This window comes from Jaculus jaculus, chromosome 9 (genome assembly GCF_020740685.1).
Source record: "Jaculus jaculus isolate mJacJac1 chromosome 9, mJacJac1.mat.Y.cur, whole genome shotgun sequence".
In the NCBI taxonomy this organism is placed as follows: Eukaryota; Metazoa; Chordata; class Mammalia; order Rodentia; family Dipodidae; genus Jaculus; species Jaculus jaculus.
Window position 1 is genome coordinate 62,609,355 of NC_059110.1, and position 22,668 is coordinate 62,632,022.

Consider the following 22,668-nt stretch of genomic DNA (forward strand, 5'->3'; position numbering starts at 1 on the left):
TTTGCATATATTGAACCATCCCTGCATCTTTGGGATAAAGCCTACTTGGTCAGGGTGAATGATATTTCTGATATATTGTTGTAATCTGTTTGCCAATATTTTGGTGAGACTTTTTGCATCTATATTCATGAGGGAGATTGGTATGTAATTTTCTTTTTTTGTTCTATCTTTACCCGGTTTTGGTATCAGGGTGATGCTGACTTCATAGAAGGAGTTTGATTGAATTCCTTCTTTTTCTATTTTATGGAAAAGCTTAAGAAGCAATGGTGTAAGCTCTTCCTTGAAGGTCTGGTAAAATTCAGCAGTGGATCCATCTGGTCTTGGGCTTTTTTTAGTTGGGGGATTTTTGATAACTGTTCAGATCTCCATGCTTGTTATATGTCTATTTAAGTGATTAATCTCTTCTTGATTTAATTAGGTAGGTCATATAAATCAAGGAAATCATCCATTTCTTTCTGATTTTCATACTTTGTGGAGTATATGCTTTTATAGTATGTCCCTATGATTTTTTGAATTTCTCTGGCATCTGTTGTGTTGTTACCTTTTTCATCTCTAATTTTATTACTTGTGTCTCTTCTCTCTTTTGGTCAGATTTGCTAAGGGTTTATCAATCTTGTTTATCTGTTGAAAGAACCAACTCTTTGTTTCATTAATTCTTTGGATTTTTTTTTTCTTGTTTCTATTAATTTCTGCCCTAATCATTATTATTTCTTCCCATCTACTGATTTTTGATTGCCTCGTTCTTCTTTTTCTAAGGCTTTAAGGTGAAACATTAGGTTGTTTACTTGCAAGCTTTCTAATTTCTTTTTTTTTTTTTTTTTTTTTTTTTGGTTTTTCGAGGTACGGTCTTACTTTAGTCCAGGCTGACCTGGAATTCACAGTGTATTCTCATGGTGGCCTCGAACTCATGGTGATCCTCCTACCTCTGCCTCCCAAGTGCTGGTATTAAAGGCATGCGCCACCACACCCATCTTCTAATTTCTTAATATAGGCACTTAAAGCTATAAATTTACCTCTTAAAACTGCCATCATTGTGTTCCAGAGATTTTTGTATGTTTTGTTCTCATTATTGTTTGACTGTATAAATTTTTTGATTTCCTTTTTGATTTCTTCATTGACCCATTCATCATTTAGTAGTGTATTGTTTAGTTTCCATGATTTTTTGTATGATCTGTAGCCTTTCTTGCTATGGATTTGTAGTTTGATGCCATTGTGGTCAGATAGAATGCAAGGAATTATTTCAGTTTTCCTGAATTTGTTAAGATTTGTTTTGTGTCCTAATATATGGTCTATTTTAGAGAATGTTCCATGTGCTGCTGAAAAGAATGTATATTCTCCAGCATTTGGATGAAATGTCCTGTATATATCTGTTAAGTCCATTCCTTTTATGATCTCATTTAGTACAGATGCCTCTATGTTTATTTTTTCCCAGAATTACCTGTCAATTGATGTGAGTGGGGTATTAAAGTCACCCACTACCACTGTGTTTGGTGTTATCTGTGACCTTAGTTCTGAGAGTGTTTGTTTGATGAATTTTGGAGCCCCTGTGTTAGGTGCATATATGTTTAGGATTGTAATGTCCTCCTGTTGGAGTGTGCCCTTAATCAATATAAAGTGACCTTCCTTATTTTTCTTGACGAACATTGGACTGAAGTCTACCTTGTCAGATATTAGGATAGCAACCCCTGCTTGTTTTCTAGGTCCATTTGCTTGAAACACCATTTTCCAACCTTTTACCCTAAGATAATGTCTGTCCTTTGTAGAAAGGTGAGTTTCTTGGAGCAACAAATTGTAGGATCCTGCTTTTTAACCCATTGTGCAAACCTCTGTCTTTTGGTTGGGGCCTTGATGCTGTTGTTATTAAAAGATATTATTGAAAGGTATGTATTTATGTTTGCCATATTTTTATTGTGTTTCCGGTTCTACCTTTGCTCTCTTGTGTTAACTAGGATTTGAGTATTGCTTGTTTTTTCCAGGTTCCTTATATGTGTGCTTTTCCTTTTCTTCTGCATGGTGGATTCTTTCATGTATTTTCTGTAGAGCTGATTTTGTCTTCAAATACTTTTTTAGCCTGCTTTTGTCGTGGAATGTCCTTATTTCTCCATCTATTTGAATGGATAGCTTTGCAGAATAAATAACCTTGGTTGACAGTTGTTACCTTTCAGAATTTGGAATATATCACTCCAAGCCCTTCTGGCTTTTAAAATTTGTGTTGAGTAATCTGCTGTGTTCCTGATGGGCTTGCCTTTGTAGGTAACTTGATTTTTTTCTCTAACTGCTTTCACTATTTTTTCTTTGTATTGTGTTTGGTAGTTTGATTATAACATGGCAAGGAGAGGTTCTATCCAGGTTTTGTGTAGCTGGTGTTCTGAAGGCTTCCTGGATGTGTATTGGCACCTCTTTCCCAATTTGGGGGAAGTTTTCTTCTATGATTTTGCCAAGGATGCCTACTATGCCTTTGGAGTGAAATTCTTCTCCTTCTACTATGCCCTGAATTCTTATGTTTTATCTTTTCATGGTGTTCTGAATATCTTGAAATTCCTATTCGTACTTTTCTATTAGGTTGTATTTCTCTTTGTTGGACTGTATTAGATCTGCCACCTGGTCTTCTACTTTAGATATTCTGTCCTCTCCTTCATCCATTCTATTGGTGAGATTTTTCTACAGAGTTTTTTATTTCATTAACTGTGTACTTCATTTCTAGTAATTATGCCTGGTTTTTCTTTATTATTTCTATTTCCTTATTTATGTCTTGTATTGCCTTCTTTATTTTGCTAAATTGGTATCCTGTGTCTTTTTTTTTTTTTTAATTATTTATTTATTTATTTGAGAGCGACAGACACAGAGAGAAAGACAGATAGAGGGCGAGAGAGAGAATGGGCGCGCCAGGGCTTCCAGCCTCTGCAAACGAACTCCAGACGCGTGCGCCCCCTTGTGCATCTGGCTAACGTGGGACCTGGGGAACCGAGCCTCGAACCGGGGTCCTTAGGCTTCACAGGCAAGCGCTTAACCGCTAAGCCATCTCTCTCCAGCCCTCCTGTGTCTTTTTTGATTCCTTTTATTTCCTCTTTGATTCCCTTGATTTCTTCTTTGCCTTCTTTGAACATATTTATAATCATTCTTTTGAAATCTTTCTCAGACATTTCCTCTAACTCCTTCTCACTGGAGGTCATTTCTGATGCATTAATACTTTTTGGTGGGTTTATATTGTCTTGATTTTTGGTGTTTCTTGTGTTATAATGTATATATTTTTGCATCTTGGTTTAAGCTAATAGTTGGATTTTCTAGTTAGCTGCTTATTCTTAGGTGTATCAATTGATCTGATGTTATGTATCTTCAGGGTAGAACATTAAGATGTTAGGTGTGGCTCTTAGCACTCTCAGAGTATCTAGAAAAGTGTTCCTAGGGGTTGAGTTTGCCTACTCTGGGATTATTCAAGTAGGCTGAGTGGAACAAAGTACAGGTAGATTCTAAAAGTTTACTAACCACTGTACACATTCAATTCAAAAACGGCACCAAGTATTTACACAAGAGTAGGTATTATAACAACCAGGTCCTCTATCAACAAAGATGTTAAGATTTCTAGTCTGTTGAGGGTTCCAAGTCAGCTTGTAACCAAATGAGACCCTTCCCTGTTGCAATCCCAGTTACCTTTTTAGATGATTTTGGTTACAGTCAAGTAGGCTGGCTGCGTCGCTGGACTGCTGTTCTGTTTTCTGGAGCTGGGCACTAGTTTTTCCTGTGGGCCAAACTGAGCCTGGCAACTGTGTCTCTGCAGACTGGCACCCCCACTGCTGGATCTGCTGCTGCTGCTGCTGTGGCTACTGCTGCAGGATCTGCTGCTGCTGCTGCTGCTGAGATGCCGCTGCTGGATCTGCAGCTGCTATAGCCTCTGCCGCTTCTGCTGCTGGAGTCGGGCTGACACTGCAGGAGCTGCTTCCGCCTGCCTGTGTGGCTCTGGATGCTGTGGATCTCTCCTACTTCTCTGCTGCCATTTTAATTTCTTTTTTTTTTTTTAATTTTTATTTATTTATTTGAGAGCAACAGACACAGAGAGAAAAACAGATAGAGGAAGAGAGAGAGAATGGGCGCGCCAGGGCTTCCAGCCTCTGCAAACGAACTCAAGACGCGTGCGCCCCCTTGTGCATCTGGCTAACGTGGGACCTGGGGAACCGAGCCTTGAACCGGGGTCCTTAGGCTTCACAGGCAAGCGCTTAACTGCTAAGCCATCTCTCCAGCCCCATTTTAATTTCTTATGCACCTCACTTTTTAGTAAAAGTGTGTATTTTACTGGGTTTTCTTTGGCTTTTTCTCCCCTATCCTGCTTTGGCATGGTTCCTATGCCACCATCTTAACCAGAAGTCTCATCCTTGTATTTCTTTTTGTCTTCATTGATCTTAGCCTGATGTTTATTGAAGACCTCCATCCCCCCTTCAGATCTTTTAACTATCTTTGGAACCTTTCCTGGTTCTCTTCTAGTGTGTCTAGTCTAGTGAGCATGCCATTCATACAATTATTAGTCATTTGTTTAATTTCTGCAAGTTCTGGTATTTGCTTGACCAGGGTTTCATATTTTGTTTCTTCATTTTGGGATTATGATCCTAACATCTTTTCTATGTTTGATTAGAGACATCCATTTTGGGACTGGACAATCTAGCTGGATTGACTTGCATCTGATTTTTTGTGCTATTCCTTTTTCCCTGTGGTCTGCCCATCACAATGTTTCAGAAAGCCTAGGGTGTGGGATGCTACCCTGCTTGTGGGGGAGGGGGAGGGTGTGGGGCAGCAGTGAGTGGGACGACTATTACCAAGGGAATTCATAAAGACTAGGGCGGAGACACTAGCCAGGTCCCTGTTTGCGGGTGGGAGGGGGCAGTAGCAAGTGGGATGGCAATTTGTGCTAGCCTCAGATGAGCTGGGAAGTAATGGCTACTGGGCCGCACAATGATGCATGGGGATCTACAAGGCTGGGGGGGTGGGGTCCGTAACAGCAATAGCACTTGCTCACAGGGGTTCGCAAGGCTAGGCAGGAATAGCCATGGGTGGTGGGGGACTGCCAGACTGGGCGGGAGCGACTATGGTGCATGCACAGGCATTGGGCAGGAGTGGGGTTCAAGTTCAAGTGCACTAGCATGGGATAGCAACAGTAGGCAGGAACAGTGATCGAGCCGCAGGGCGGAGGACAGCAAAACTGGTCGGGAATGATGATTGTGCCTGCATAAGGGGGATAGCAAGGCTGGGTGGGGCTGGCAATCATGCACGTGGGCATTGGATACCTGGGCATGGGATAGCAAGCCTAGGTGGGAACTGCAGTCGCACGTGCACAGGCAGGGGCCAACAGGCCTGCAGGGTAACCTGATCACATGCACAGGGAGCGGACAGCAAGCCTTGGTGGGAACAGCAATCAAGCATGTGCAGGCAGGGGCAGCAAGCATGGGTCGGAATGGTGATCACCTGTGCTGGCGGGATACGGCAAGGCTGGTGGGGAACGTGAATGGCGTGCATGGGCAGGATACAGCAAGGGTAGGAAGAAATGACTATCACATGCACAGGCAGGGGACAGCAGGCTGGGCAGGGGGAAATGGCGATGGCACACGCTTGCCGGGGACAAGCAAGGCTTGATGGGAATGGTGATCGCATGCGCTGCGTGTGCGCTGCAGGGAACAGCAAGGTTGGGTGGGTATGTCCATCACCAGAGCAGGCGGGGCACAGCAAAGTTTAGGGGAATGGCCATCGTGAGCGTGGGGGGACAGCAGGGCTGGGGTTGGGGAACCGTGATCGCACATGTGGGCAGGTGACAGCAAGACTCAGCAGACTAGGGAATCTCACACGCAAGGGTCAGCAAGGTTGGACAGAAATGATGGGAAGCCTAGGGCATATGACCTAGCCTGCTTGCTTGGGTCCACTTGGCCTGTGGTTAGTGCAGGAGGGACCTCCTACTGGGACTGGGCTAGGACAGCTGCTTGAGGGGATTGGGGTACAGGTGGGCTACTTGAGAGTGTGGGAATCAGCTGATTCCCTATTTTGCTCATCTACACCCTCACCCTGGAAGCCTACTAGAATCAGCAAACTCCTAAACAAACAATACACCCATAACCCCACAGGCCCCCATCACACCCTCCAACCTTAAAGGATCTTGCCTTTTCTTCCCCCTGATGTGAGGCGAGGTTAGGCTGACGCCATCTTGACTGGAACTATATATTGTTTTGATCTCATATCATTCCTATTAGACAAAACTTCATTTAATAGGGAAATTAATTTCAACAAACATTAGGTCCAATGATACAAGGCTCATAATTTCTTGGTTATATAAAACATGACAAAATAATCAAGCCTTTAGTCTTTTTTGTTTTTTTAATTTATTTTATTTGATAGCAACAGAGAGAGAATGGGCGCGCCAGGGCCTCCAGTCACTGTAAACAAACTCCAGAAGCATGTTCCCCCTTGTGCTTCTGGCTAACGTGGGTCCTGGGGATTCGAGCCTGAGCCTTTAGTCTTTTTAGTTTGACATCCTTTCATATCTCTAGATCTTTTGCCTGTACTAAGTACTTTTATTTGTCTCTTTATTTTAATTAACTTTCTTTATCTAAGTTAATGTCTCTTTTTATATACAGAACTTGTTTTTCTCACTTGTAATTGTCATTTTTGACCTTTATATAATATTTCTGTAACTTGTAATTGTCATGCCACATACAGAAAGGTTATATAATGTAATAGCCAGGCTATGGGGGCAAATAAACTGAATATAATCCATGGAATTATGTCCTTGGCGGCTCTCATAAGCACACTTTTTTGTTTAATTTTTTTTTTTTATTTATTTATTTGAGAGCGACAGACACAGAGAGAAAGACAGATAGAGGGGAGAGAGAGAATGGGCACGCCAGGGCTTCCAGCCTCTGCAAACGAACTCCAGATGCATGTGCCCCCTTGTGCATCTGGCTAACGTGGGACCTGGGGAACCGAGCCTCGAACCGGGGTCCTTAGGCTTCACAGGCAAGCGCTTAACCGCTAAGCCATCTCTCCAGCCCTGATAAGCACACTTTTTCTGAAGAGTGGTTTCTGTGCCTGTCCAGCACATAAAAAGGAACTAAAACTGAAGTTCCTAAGTGCTAAACCTTCATCTTCAGCAGTTAAGGAGAATTAATTGCTGTATGTCCTGAGCCTAATAACCTTGGGTTATATTTGACCCACAGAATAATCAATTTACTGTCTTTCTGTGTGTAACCTGGCATCTCTGGTGACCAATTGAGACATTTGTTGCTCTGGGTTATAATTCCCATAAGTTTTTGTTTTTAATTTACAAAACCAGGTAGGATCTTTTGGTCACTTTTAAATAATTTAATATCAAGTAGCAAAGAAAGATAACCTATTTGGCAGATCCAAGATGACCTTTTGTCCATGTATCTGTGTAATTAATACAGTTTTATGTTCCAACAAAAGGAAACTACACTGAATGGTAAAAATAATCTCTTAAAAACACATTTCCCTGTTGTAAATTTTGTAACAGTCTTCCTTTTCTAATCAACCCTAGTGTGGCTGATGTGTAGCATTTTATTTTCCTCTCAAGTCTTCTGAAGATCCATCTCTGCTTATTTACCCTTTCTGGTCTTTATTTACACAGTGGAGTCATTGATGCATCAGCCATTCTCTGTGGGGGAACAATGTCTTAGAATACTCCTTACCACCTTATCATAAGACTTCAACATAACTGAAAGTTTTATGAACCATTGACCTCCTTTTTGACCAGAAAACTTACAGGCTCACAGATAGCCAGATTTGACGTTGGAGTTATCAGGCTACCTAGGGAATAGCTTTAATCCCTTCAACAGGCAATTAATAAACAAAAGGAGAATTTATCTTCCTATTACCCACTTCCAAGGAAAAGTAAACAGCCAGAAGTTTAATTTTATCTCCATCCCCCCCCCCCATCTTGGACTGCTCTGGCTACCCAGAAACTTCAGTGACACCCCCCCCCACACACACACAGCTTTAGTGTTTTAACTTCTGATAGACCCTCACCACTGGGGAACACAGTGAGATAACATACCGCCCCCCCAAGTGAGACCTGCATTGCCTCCTTCCAGTGCCCCCATTGTCCATTTTTACAGGCCAAGGAAGATAAAAGGTACTAAAACAGGTACAGCAAATTCTTTCACAATTTCTCTAAGAAGTTACCCTTGGATTCGCAAGGGAACCTGTAATAGCTTGCGACCCACCCCTTTATTTATTTATTTATTTATTTATTTATTTATTTATTTATTTGAGAGCGACAGGCAGAGCAAGAAAGAGGCAGAGAGGGAGAGAGAGAGAGAATAGGAGCGCCAGGGCCTCCAGCCACTGCAAACGAAATCCAGACACATGTGCTCCCTTGTGCATCTGGGTAACGTGGGTCCTGGGGAATCGAGCCTTGAACCAGGGTCCTAAGGCTTCACAGGCAAGCACTTAACTGCTAAGCCATCTCTCCAGCCCAGCACCCAACTTTTTAGATGAACTTAAATGCTGACACTGAGGAAATAGCAAGGACCAGGGACCCAGGAACACAGTAGCGTTGGCACAAGCTGTGTCAAAGCTAACGTTGCAGTTCCCTTTCCCAAGAGACTAGAGCACAGAGCTCACCTTCTGTGCCATTCATAGGCTCCTAGTCCTGGGATCTCAGGTCTTTTCCAGGCTCTGCTCAGGGAGGAGAGACCCTGGAAAAAATCATTCGCAGCCTGAGACACTGACACACATGCATACACACACACACACACACACACACACACACACACACACACACACACAGCCCAAACTAGGAGACATCACAGTGCATGTCTCCTTATTCCTTACCTGCATACTCATGGGTTCAGGGCTCTTATACACATTCACATACACACATGCATTAAGAGGCATCACGGTGCTTATCCCTTCTTGTGTTTTCCTCCTGGTTTCAGTGATGCATGACAGACAAGGGATGGGGTTGGAAGCCATTCAGATGCTCCTCTGACCATGTCCCAGAGGAATTTAAGCAGCACTTGGCCATAGTGGGTTCAGCTTGTGATTTGTGATTTGATAGTATTCCAAACCCACCATGAGACCTTATGCCACTTGCCACGGTACCACAGAATGAGCCCACTCAAATTCTGTGGTCTTAGTGGGAATGTTAAGGATGCTCAGCCATAGGGCTACAAATTCAAACTCAGAAAGCAAGCAGGCTTGAATTGCCCATTCACTCACACATTCACACAGAGGTTAAATTACAGTTCCCTTCTTCCTTATGAGAATTCCCTGGCTGTCACTATGTAAATGCCTCTTAAAGATCCCGTGTTGGGCCTCTGCAAAGCTTTAACTTTCAGCTCTTAATACACATGGTGCTCCCAGTCAGCTCTAAACACACATGGAGCAACTCCAAAAACACATGGAACAGTCTCGTCAGCTCCAAATACACATGGAGCAGTCCTCTCAGCTCCAACTATACATGGGGCAGGCCTGTCAGCTCGAAATGTACTGGAAGCAGTCTGTCAGCTCAGAATACACATGGAGCCCCCTGTCAGGTACTGTTTCAACCCTGTATACACATTGGGTCTACTTGGAATGGCCCTAGAGCTGATCAGGCTCTATCCCAGCATGCGTTCTGGTCCCTCCAGGACCTCCTTGGCTGTTTGTCTGGTGGCTCTTCCATCTTCTCTTCCAAGTCTGGTCTGGAGTTCTGGTGCCATGGGAGGGCAGAGCTCTGATCCAAGTTTGTGCCCAAGAAACCATCAGGGTGAGCGCTTTTCAAATTCCTTGGAGACTCCATCCCCCACAGCAGCTTGGCTGACCATGCCAGTGGCTCAAAGGGCCAGGAGTTTGCTTGCAAGACCCTCGTGACTCAATTTCCCAGCCAATCAGCACCAGCTATGTTATAGGAATTAATGAGTGAGTCAATGAGAATAATCAGACAACATCCACTTTAGGGAGAGGGAGAGAAATTTTATTCATGAACAGAACTCTGCTGGCTAATGCCAAAAACCTGACACAGGCCCTGAACTCAGATTGTGGTAGATTTACATACCTTTTACAAGGTTTGTCTGAAGTTCCCCTGTTTAGAGAGGGGAGAGATTTACATCCATAAGTGTAGGGTTCTGTCAAATAAGATTAAGTAAAGACAGCCGTCTCCTGCTGTGCTAGGGTAGTTATGTATTGTCCAAAGGGGTCAGGCCGAGTGTCACAAAATTCTTATTAGCTACCATCAGAGCAATCTCCCCCACTGAAGTTTCAGAGGAGAGAAGTGTAATATATATTGCTTCACTGAAAGTCCTACATACATTTATATTTCTTATAGATCCATTGATTATATTCCATCCAAGCTAATATAAGCTAGAAACATTAAATATATGGTATTCTTTTAATAAGGGGATATGTTGGAGAGTGGGGTTATGAAGGGGAAAGTTGGGGGGAGTTATCATGGTTTATTGTCTATAATTATGGACATCGTCAAAAATAAAATAAGAATACAAAAATCCTTTGTTGTTTGTTTGTTTGTTGTTGAGGCAGGGTCTCATATAACCCAGAATAGTCTCAAACTTTCTATGTAGCTGAGGCTAGCCTTATATTCCTAATCCTCTTGCTTCTACCTCCGAAGTACTGCAATTATAAGCATGAATCACCTTCGTAATCACATTCCCAAGAAGCCTTAATGTGCCAAGTGTGGTGGTGCTGCCTTTAATCCCAACATTTAGGAGGTAGAGGTAGGAGGACTGTCTGAGTTCAAGGCTACCCTGAGACTGCAGAGTGAGTGAATTCCAGGCTAGCCTGGGCTAGAGCAAGACTCTACCTTGAAAAACCAAAAATAAAGAGTCTTAATGACTTAAAACAATTAAGATCATGCTAAACCATCATTTTATGACCTTTTCAGAGTTTTGAGCCGTAAGCCAGACCCCAGGCTGACAATAGCCACTGTCAGTATTCCATTCTCAGTAGCTGAAGGGAAAGAACATTCTCAGTAGTTAGAGTGAAAGATACATGACTCTAAATGTGTGTTCCAACAAAAAGTCACATGGGACCATACTGCCTGTTGCAGTCAGCTTTGTATTGCTGGGATGAACCTCCAAGCCAGACAGTTTACTAGAGGAATGGGATGTACTTGAAGCTGACAGATCCAGGGGAAGTTCTATAATGGCAGAGGAAGCTGGCCCCCTTTACACAGATCCACACAGAGGGAAAAGCCATCACCTGTACCATAAGCAATCACTCTCTGAGAACCTCAGGCAGAGCTCAAGCACTCTGCATATTTTATTTTTTAACTTTTTAAAAATATTAGTTATGTACGTAGTATATATAGTGAAGTAACAGTGTTAAGTTTAAAAGTTGTAGAACAGTGATTTATGATATAACTTATATAATTAGATTTTGATATTTTGGAAATACGTATATATTACTAAAGTAACTTTGGGAGAAGTTTTGAGGTAGGGGCCTTGTCTAGCCCAGGTTGACCTAAAATCCACTCTTTTCTCTGAGTCTGGCATTGAACTCACAGTGATCCTCCTACCTCTGCCTCCCAAGAGCTGAGATTAAAGGCCCATGCCCCCGTGCGGGGCCTAAAGTAATATTTTAAGAGTAAATACAACATGGCAAGTTCTTTTAGAAAGGCTTGTGGATGGTTGCTAAGTTAATTAAGGGCTTTTACAGCATCCTTGTCTTTATAGATTCTCTGACTTGCTCAGTACTCATTAAATTCTTTGTTTTCAGTGGTCTGTAGGCTAAAGCATTATAAAAATCCATTCTGTTTTATTTTCTTCTCTCCAGAAGCAGTTAGTTGCTCAAAAAATCCACATAGAGGAGAATGAGGACAGAGACACAGGACTAGAACAACGACACAATAAAGAAGATCCAGACTGCATCAAAGCCAAGGTGCCATTGGGAGACCTGGATCTGTATGATGGCACATACATAACTTTGGAGAGCAAAGACATCAGGTAAAATGATTCTCTTTTCTAAACTACAGTTGTTTCCCCAAGCAGATCCTTCTGAAATCAGTAAGAAACTAGTTCCGGGGGATGAGGAAATGGCTCAGCAGTTAAAAGTGCAAACTTGTAAAGCCTACCAGCCAAGGTTCAATTCCCTAGCCACCTCCATAAAGCCAGATGGGTATTCACTTGCAGCAGCAAGAGATCCTGACAAACATACACATACACATACAAATATATAAATAGCCGGGCGTGGTGGCGCACGCCTTTAATCCCAGCACTCGGGAGGCAGAGGTAGGAGGATTGCCATGAGTTCAAGGCCACCCTGAGATGACAGAGTTAATTCCAGGTCAGCCTGGACCAGAGTGAGACCCTACCTCGAAAAACCAAAAAAAAAAAAAAAAAAAAAAAAAAAAAAACAAATATATAAATAGAAACCATTTATGTAATATATTTCAGTCACAATTGAGTTACTGAAATAAGTTCAAGATATATTAAAGTCCTTAGAAATCACTTAAATATACTTAGTATCTTAATATAAAATTAAACATTTATTATAAATACAATTATCTAGTAAACATAGAAAAATATCCCTCAGATGTTATCAAGTAAAAAATAATTTTCATCTACCATGTTACAAAAAATATTTAAACATCAGTAATGGGTACAAATGTAAAGGCTTTTAATACATGTGTATATTGTTTTAACATTTCTAGAATTTAGCAGTATTACTATATTAGTTTTTGAAAGTCTACAGTCTTAACTCCTCTATTTTCTAATTCTTGCCTTTCCCCTTTTAATTTGAATTTCCAAAATTTTGCATTTCTTATTGTAGCTCTGTGAAAAACTATGAATTTTGATTAATATTAACTATAAAGTCAAGATTATAGGAGAAATTTTGACATTTCTTAAAGTATGTTTATCACCCCTTTCATTCATTATTCTTGCTTCTTGATTTTAGCCCTGAAGATTATATAGACACAGAATCACCTGTCCCTCCAGACCCAGAGCAACCTGACTGTACTAAAATTCTAGAACTTCCATACAGTATACATGCTTTCCAGCACTTACGAGTAAGTGGACAGCTGTAGAGTTGGGGAATTTATTTTTCTTTCATTCAATCCCATGCTTAAGAAAATTACTTTTCTTCTCTCCTAAACATCTTTATAAATTTACAACCATTTCCTATTTTTTAAATTCTTTCAAAACAAATACATTACTTGTGATCTTATCTTCTATAATATCTTTTTTCACTTTCTCACTATGTTCTTGAAATTATTTTCTTCCTTAGGGTGTACAAGAGAGGATTAATCTTTCTGCCCCTCTATTACCTAAAGAAGATCCAGTCTTCACCTATTTATCTAAACGGTTAGGAAGGAATATAGATGACATAGGCCATCTCATTCATGAAGGCCTGCAGAAGGTATGTCACCAGTAACTTAATGAGTCAAAAGTTTTCATGTCAACAGTGATATTTTGCTCTCAGAAAATACCCACTTCACCTGTTTTTGTCTAGAGAATGATCTTAAGTTAAGATGACATGAATCTAAACTACATATTCTGACAGGAGGGAAAAATGTGGGTATAGTAATTTCCTTTACCAGGAAGAGCTGCTGGAACGATTAATTTAAACTAACTCTTGCTAAAATAACCTAAAAGATTCAATCAATCTTATTGAGAGTAGAAGAAAATTTAACATTGATATAGCTATACATAATGCATAGTTTATCTCTGCTCTCTGATCTAAGAAATTACCACAAACAATAAGCTCTTCTAAAATTTCCTCTTAAAGGAACTTCTAAATTTAAAAAATGAGGTGGAGAGCCAGTCATGATAGCATGTGTCTATAGTCTCAGCTACTCAGGAGGCTGAATTGGGAAGATCTGTTAAACATACAAGCTTAAGACCAGCCTGGACTACATAGAATATAGAATATATCAGATACAGAGGGTGAAGGGAGGAGGGAAGGAAGAAAGAGAGAGAAAGGAAAGGATAGATGTCAGCAGGGGCTGGAGAAATGGCACATTATGTGAGAGTATATGCTGCATAAGCATGAGTACATGAGGCTGATCCCTAGCACCCATGTAAAGAGTTGGCTGTGGTCCTGCAAGCTTGTACCTCAGTACTGTTGGGAGGTGGGGATGCAGAAACCAGAGACTGTGGGGCTGGCTGGTCAGCCAGTCTGACCGATAGCAGCTTGAAGTTCACTGAGAGACCCTGTCTCCAGAAGTCAAAGCAGAACAGCAACAACAGGATACCCTACCTTCTTCTCTGGCTTCTGCAGGCCTGCACATACACATACATATGCTATATATATACACACCACACTATATATACTGTACACACACCAGAAATCAATAAATAAAATTTCAAAAAATTAAAGAACAGGATGTGAGGAAGTGTATAGCATGACCCAGGACTCTTAAGTATACCATTCAGAACAGTGTGAGAATTTAGAAACAGCTTTGGTTCTTCTCTATGCCTAAGGGTTATCATAAATGGAATTTAATATTTAAACAGTGTTATAGTGGTATTAAATAAAATACATAATTATAAGATTTTTATGTAGTTCATTTAAATACACTGTTCTATATCAAGGGGTAATTTTGGATACAAGTTATAAAGCAGTTTGACTTTGAAGTGCATTATATTTTTTTCTGAAGGTAATATAAAACATTTGTATTTCCAAAACTTAATAGACTAATCAGAAAAATTGTTTTAGGATTTTGCAGAATCCTATAGAGGAAGGTTAAGTGTTCAACTGAAAATAAGATTGAGGGTGGCTGGATTTAAGCTTACATTGGTAGCCCAAGGACCAGCTTTTTTAATGGATGCTGGGGATCTGAACTCAGGTTCTTGGGCTACTGAGCTATTGCCCCAGCCCCTGTTGAATTTTAGGCCCCAATTTCTGACTTCATTTACCCTTTATTCCTTCCTCACAAGCCCTGTATAACTTTGATATGTCACAAGAGATCAGAGTATAGACATTCATCAGTGTAACTGATGTCATGTAACCACATTCATACTAGTACAGCTAGAATCTGATGAGCAAGAAGGAGACAATGAAGCCAGAGAAGTAAGCCAGTGTCAGGTTCTTGGAGGCTGTGAAAGCAAGTAAAGACTCTGGAGTATGTTCCTGATAGGTTCACAAGCTGGAGCAGAAAAATGCTACAATTCAATTAATGGTTTTAAATGTTCACTATAGTTACAGAGAAGTAATGGGCAGAACTGAAAACAGACTAGAAATCTTTTGCCAGTAGTTCAAAAGAGAAATGAAGATTATTTGTACTAAAATTGGTTAATAGTGGAAATTAAACGTTAGTTAGTGTGTTTAGAAGTTCAGAAGCTGAGGAATTAGGTACATGAAATAAGGGCATTGGATTATTTTTTATTACTGAGTAGAATTCCATTGTGTATATGTACCACAGCTTCATTATCCGTTCAGCCAATGATGGGTACGTGGGTTGATTTCAGTTCTTAGCTGTTATGAATTGAGAACCTATAAACATGGTTAAGCAAATGTCTCTGTATTGATGCGTAAGCATTTCGGATAGATGCCCAGTAAGGGAATAACTGGGTCTGTTGGTAGTTTTATATTCATCTTTTTTAGGAATCTCCATATTCATCTCCTTGGTGGTTGTACAAGTTTGCATTCCCATCAACAGTAAATGAGGGTTCCTCTTTCCCCACATCCTTGCCAGCATTTGTTGTCATTTGATTTTTTTTTTTTTTTTGATGATTTTTGTCCTTACTGGAGCAAGATGGAATCTCATAGTTGTTTTAATTTTCATTTCCCTGATGGCTAGGGATGTTGAACATTTTCTTAAGCGTGTGTTAGTCATTTGTATTTTGTTCTCTGAGAACCCCTATTCAGTTCTCTACCCCATTTTTTGAGTAGGTTATTTAATTTTTTTTTTTTTTTTGGTTTGGTTTTTTAAGGTAGTCTCACTCTGGTTCAGACTGACCTGGAATTAACTACATAGTCTCAGGGTGGCCTTGAACTCACTGCGATCCTCCTACCTCTGCCTCCCAAATGCTGGGATTAAAGGCATGTGCCACCATGCCTGGCTTAATTTTTTTATTGCTTAGTTTTTTGAGTTCTTTATAGATTCTAGGTATTAGGCCCGTCAGTGGGATAGCTGGCAAAAAATTTCTTCCATTCTGTGGGTAATCTATTGGCTGTGCTTATGGTATGTTTGTCTGTGCAAAAGGTCTTTCAAAAAATATTTATTTATTTATTTGAGGGAATGAGAGAGGGAATGGGTGAACCGGGACCTCTAGCTACTGCAAAGGAACTCTAGACACATGTGCCATCCAGTGCACCTGTCTTACATGGGTCCTGGGGAATCAAATGTGGGTTTTTAGGCTTTGCAGGCAAGCACCTTAACTGCTAGGCCATCTCTCCAGCTCTGTGCAAAAGCTTTTTAGCTTCCTGAGATCCCACTGATTGAGTGATTATTTAATTTTGTGGGCTATTGGACTATAGTTCTGGAAGTCCTTCCCCACTCCTATATTGTGGCAAGTTCCTCTATTTATTTTTCTTCAAATAGTTTAAGAATTTGAGTCTCATATTGAGGTCTTTAATCCATTTGGAGTTATTTTTGTGTATGGTGAGATGAATGAACGTAGTTTCATTTTTCTATATGTGATTATCCAGTTTGTCCAGCACCATTTGTTGGAAGATGCTGTCCTTTCTCCAGTGTACATTATTGACACCTTTCTCAAGATAAGTAACTATTTTTTTTTATTTTTATTTATGTATTTGAGAGATAGAAAGAGGCAGGGGGAGAGAAAATGAGAATGGGTGCACCAGGGCCTCCAGCCACTGGAAATGAACTCTAGATGCTGTGCCACCTTGTGCATCGGGCTTACATGGGTCCTGGGAAATGGAACCTGGGTCTTTTGGCATTGCAGGCATTAACCGCTAAGACATCCCTCAGCCCAGTAGCTGTGTTTTTAAGTTTTCATTGTGTAGTTCTTCCACATTCTTGATTAGTGTCATTCCAAGGGATTTGATATTTTTTGTGCCTATTGAAAACGGGACAGCTTCACTGATTTCTTTTCTGTATATTTGTCCTCTGCATATAGAAAAGCTACTGATTTTTGAGTGTTGATTTTGTATCCTGCCACATTACTGAAGGAATTAATTGCCTTTAGAAGTTTTGAGATTGAGATTTTCAAATCACTTATGTATAACATCATATCATCTGCAAACAGGGCTAATTTGATTTCTTCCTTTCCTATTTGTATCTCTCTTATTTCTTTCTCCTGTCTTATTGCTTGGTCTGGGACTTCTAGTACTATGTTGAAGAGCAGTGGTGAGAATAGACACTGTCTTGTTCCCAATTTCAATGGGAACTTCTTGAGTCTTTCCCCATTAAGTATTATTTGGGCTTTAGGTGCTTTATATATAGCATTTATTGTGTTGACATATAAACCCTTCATGCCTATTCTTCTCCAGCGTTTTGATCATGAAGTGATTTTTATTTTCTCAAAGGCCTTCTCTGCATGTATTGAAATGATCGTGTGGTTCTTGTGATTAAGTTTATTTATGTGGTATATTATGTTGACCAATTTCTGTATGTGGAATCATCCCTGCATCCATGGGATAAAGCTTACTTGATCAAGGTAGATAATGCTTTTGATGTGATTTTGAATTCAGTTTGTGAGGATTTTGTCAGGATCTTTGCATCTCAGTTCATCAGGGATATATGCCTATAGTTTTCTTGTTATATCTCTGCCTGGTTTTGGCATTAGGTTGGTGCTAGCTTCATAAAAGGAGTTGGGGACCATCCCCTGTTATCTGAACACATGTGCACCCTCTGGGAACCCAGGGACTGGTTAATTAAGAAGCTGGAGCAACAGGCCTGCTTCCACAGCATACACACAGGGTCAAGGCTGCCCCAAACTAGCAACATGGGTACCAAAGCCAGGGAACTCAGAGGTGGGGAACTAATAGGTAGTTCTGGCTTACTCATTTCTTACACACACTCTCTAGGGACCCAGGGGCAGGTCAATCAGGAAGCAGGAGCAAAAGACCTGCTTCTGCTTCTGCAGCAGGCATTTAGGAGCTAGAGATGTTGTTTTCAAGTTTAGATTTTTTTTGTTTTATTTTGTTTTTTGGAGGCACAGTTTCAAGCTAGTGCAGGCTGAACACTATGTAGTCTCAGGGTGGCCTTGAACTCACGGTGATCTTCCTACCTCTGCCTCCAAAGTGCTAGGATTAAAGGCATGCATCACCATGCTTGGCAAGAATTTTTTTTTCCTATGGTACTAGGGATTGAACAGTCAGGTTCACATTGCTGGCAGAAATCACCCAACCAAGAGCAGCTTTTTGGAAAAAAGGATTTATTTTGTATTATAGACTTGGGGGTAAGCTCCATGATAGCAGGGGAAAGCAATAGCATGAGCAGAGGGTGGACATCATCTCCTGGCCAATATAAGGTAGACAATAGCAACAGGAGAGTGTGCCAAACACTGGCAAGGGGAAACTGGCTATAATAGTCATAAGCTTGCCAACAATACACCCCTCTGGGATGTTTTCATTTCCAGTTGCCATCAGCTAGGGAGGCTAGCATTCAGAATATCTAACTTTATGAATCAAACCACCACATTCCGCCTCTGGCCCCCATAAACTGATAAACATACATGATTTAAAATGCAATGCATTCATCCAACTTTAAATGTGCCCATAGTTTTTATCAATCCCAATGATCTTCAAACATCTCCATAGTCCAAGGTCTTTTAACTGAGCCATAGTACTAAACAATCCATAATGGCACAGAAAACACATTCACACTGCAAAAGATGGCATTGGGCATAGCAAAGAAATATTCAACTAATACATGATTTAAACAGGGCAAACATCAAACTCTGTAGCTCCAAGTCCAACAACTTTAGTCAGTGACAAATCTCCAAGTCCAATATTCTAAATAGCAACAAGTCTCTGGAGTTCCAGTTCTGCCCCTCCAGCTAAGCTACTCACAGTCCTGGAAAACTTCATCTGGCGCCGGCAGCTTTACTTGTCAGCCATCTCATGGTCCCAGCATCTCCACTGGGTCTCCACTGCAGTCCTCAGTTTATACAGCTTCATCAGGTCTCCACGCAGGCAATCCAGCAAACGTGCTACACATTGTCCATGGCCGGTTCCAAAACACAAGACTATGTTGCATATTCAGTGACCTTCTCTTTCCTGCATCTGTTCCTACTCTATAATACCAGGTAGGTTGCCAATTTCTTAATGCAGGACACTCCTTGAGCACTCAGCCCCTTCAAGAGTCCACATTCTTCCTGTTGTCCCAATGCAGGTCAGCTGGCCCAATCTCAGTGGTTGTAATCTCTCATATAATTGCAGCTGAACAGGCAGCAGATTGGGTCCAAAGATTTCTTTCTGCGCCATATCCTTCTGCACACAACAGTCCATTTCTATGCACTGCTACACTGCACAAGTTCTTAGGACATGGATATAACAGCAAGCCTCTTACACAAAGTACTTCTAACCCAGTCCAGACAAAGCACCTTTTCACCTTCATAAACCTCACCTCACAATCCATAGTTCTTAATACATTCAGGTCTTTCAACTCTGACCAGAATAGTCCATCAAGCTGTACTTACACCATTGCAAGGCATTTCTTAGGCCAAGGTTTCAATTTCATCCATATTCCTCTTGAAACCCAGCTCCAAAAGGGCAAAACCATACAGTTAGGTGTCTAGTAGCAAATGACACCACTCCTCGGTACCAACATTACTATTGCAGTCAGGTTTGCATTGTGGCAGAAATCACCTGACCAAGAACATCTTTTGGAAAAAAAAAAAAAAAGGATTTATTTTGGCTTACAGACTCAAGGGAAAGCTCCATGATGGCAAGGGAAAACAATGGCATGAGCAGAGGGTGGACATCACCTCCTTGCCAGCATTAGGTGGACAATAGCAACAGGAGTGTGCCAAACACTGGCAAGTGGAAACTGACTGTAATACCCATAAGCCTGACACCAACAATACACTGCCTCGAGGAGGTTTTAATTTCCAAATCTCCATCAGCTGGGAAACTAGCTTATGGGGGACACCTGAATCAAACATCAAACTACCATAGGCCTCAAGCATTCAAGGTAAACACCCTGCCACTGAGCTATAAACCCAGTCAATTTAGTTTTTGTTTGTTTGTTTGTTTCTTTTTTGCTTTCTCGAGGTAGGGTTTTGATCTATCCCTGGTTGACCTGCAGTTCACTATGTAGTCTCAGGGTGGCCTTGAACTCATGCCAATCATCCTACCTCTGCCTCCCAAGTGCTGGGATTAAAGATGTGTGTCACCACACCCAGCCACTTTAGATATTTTTAATGAGCTCTTTTTATGTTAAAGGTATTATAATCTTTAACTATATATAGTAAATATGTTCTCCAGTGTGTCATTTTTCTTAACAAAAATCTAAAATGTCTTTATTTGGGTTTAAACTTATTTACATTGACTTTTTAAAAAAAATTTTTGTTTATTTTTATTTATTTATTTGAGAGCGACAGACAGAGAGAAAGAGGCAGATAGAGACAGAATGGGCACGCCAGGGTCTCCAGCCACTGCAAACAAACTCCAGATGCATGCGCCCCCTTGTGTATCTGGCTAACGTGGGTCCTGGAGAATCAAGCCTCGAACCGGGGTCCTTAGGCTTCACAGGCAAGCACTTAACCGCTAAGCCATCTTTCCAGCCCTACATTGACTTTTTAAAATTTTTTTTCATTATTGATTTATTTGACAGGGAAAGGCAGAGAGAGAGAAATGGGCACACCAGGGCCTCCAGCCGCTGCAAACGAACTCCAGATGTATGTGCTCCCTTGTGCATCTGGCTAATGTGGGTCCTGGGGAATCGAGCCTCAAACCAGGGTCCTTAGGCTTCACAGGCAAGCACTTACCCACTAAGCCACCTCTCCAGCCCTACATTGATGTTTTTATAGCATCCAGTTTATTATGGTTGAAATGATAGAGGAAGAAAAAGCCTCACAATAAAAGAAGCCTATCTGAACTTCTATGTAACTTGACTAAATAATGCAGTTAAGTACTATGAGGGTTTAGTTTTCATCAACTTAAAGATTTGAATTTTTTCTAATCATATAACATGACAAATAAAAAAAATTAATCTTGTACAACATTCTAAAGCTGTTCACTGAAATTAGGCCCTTCACTTACATAAACAGCAAACTTTGAACAATATTAATTTCGGGAATCTCTGTTAAAGCTGCTGATATCTCTAAGTAGGCTAAATCTTCTAAAATCCTGCAGTTGGGCCTGATAAGTTATGGGCATATAATCAGTATCTCAGCTTTATTTCCTTGGAATGATAGCCTGGAGGTGGATGATTTATACATAAATTCTACCTGTGTTCTCTTCAGTTGATCACATGACTGTTTTGTTTGTTTGAATCAGGGTCTCACTATGTAGCCCATACTGGCCTTGAAGTCACAACAATCCTCCTGCTTCAGTCTCCCAAATGCTGAGATTATAGGCAGCTCTGCAAGGCTCTTTGGGCAGGTGTAGTTCATTTTTGCATTCTTGCTACTATACCTCATCTTCATCTTAAATTTCAGAAGGGCCAGAATTTTGGTTTTGCTCATTTTATATATTCTCAGGGAACATAGCCATTTTGTACTGATTTTGACTGTTGCCTTGTTTGTATAATCTCTAGAACTCTTCTTCCTGGGTACTATATAACATGGCTTCATTTTACTGGAGAATAAAAAATGAGCCATATCAAGTTGTGGAATGTACCATGCGAGCTCTCCACTTCTCATCCAGGTAAGATCCGTTTTCGTTGGGGACTGATGATTTTCCACATCATTCAGAACTGTTAAAGAGAAATATATAAGAAGAAAATTAAAAAGCATGATTGTATTATACTTATACCCTCCTCCATCCCTTTCAAAAAGCTCAAAGTGATACTTGGGCTGGAGTGTGGCCCCATTGGTAGTGTCTCATAGCATGCACAAAGTCCTGTACTCCATCTCCAGCATGTGGTGTGGTTGTGCATTCCTGTGATTCCAGGTCAAAGGAGGAGGATTAGTAGTTCAAGGCCAGTCTGAGATACAATAATGAAAATTGTTTAACATAATTAATTTTTTCATTAAGAAAAAATATATATACATATATATATATAGTATAGATAGTCTGTGGTTCACACAAGACATCAGTTGCAAGTACTGGATAAATTACCATAAATTAAAAATGGCTTTTCTTAAGGAAAATGTAAACCCTGGATGAGCTTATAAATTATGTCTGTGAGACCTTATTTTTGTGGCAAAATTTGCAGCTCTTGGATTTAGTAAGCATCACTAATTTTTTTTAATGAAGCATTATGACTCTCTTACTTCCTCTACCTTTTAGCATACTTAAATTTATTTTCCTAAGCTAAGTAACATAGTGTCATTTTTCCTGCTCAGGTAGTTAAACAATATTATAGAATACATTCACCCTACTAGCTAGTTACATTTCTTCTCTTTTAGGCACAATAAAGACATTGCCCTGGTGAATTTGGCAAATGTTCTCCACAGAGCACATTTCTCTGCTGATGCTGCTGTTGTGGTCCATGCAGCTCTGGATGACAGCGATTTCTTCACCAGCTACTACACGTTGGGGAATATATATGCAGTAAATACTACTTTTTTGCTTCGTTTTACCAATGTACTATACCAAATGGGGGGAGACTATTTTTTCAGTAGAATGTTTCCTTTTTCCTTTTTTTTTCATTCTGAGGAAGAG

The 22,668-nt window shown here is 40.6% G+C and overlaps 1 protein-coding gene across 6 annotated transcripts in view; it reads left to right on the plus strand.

Moving 5' to 3' along the window:
• Nucleotides 1-22,668, plus strand: part of Ttc17 (tetratricopeptide repeat domain 17) — a 177,270-nt gene that overhangs the window by 84,103 nt on the left and 70,499 nt on the right. For all 6 annotated transcript variants that reach the window (XM_045159315.1, XM_004663335.2, XM_004663336.2 and 3 more), the window contains exons 3-7: nucleotides 11,764-11,933; nucleotides 12,886-12,997; nucleotides 13,216-13,347; nucleotides 21,599-21,708; nucleotides 22,413-22,557. In XM_045159315.1, the coding sequence (XP_045015250.1) occupies nucleotides 11,764-11,933; nucleotides 12,886-12,997; nucleotides 13,216-13,347; nucleotides 21,599-21,708; nucleotides 22,413-22,557 (669 nt within the window). The remainder of the gene's footprint in view (nucleotides 1-11,763; nucleotides 11,934-12,885; nucleotides 12,998-13,215; nucleotides 13,348-21,598; nucleotides 21,709-22,412; nucleotides 22,558-22,668) is intronic.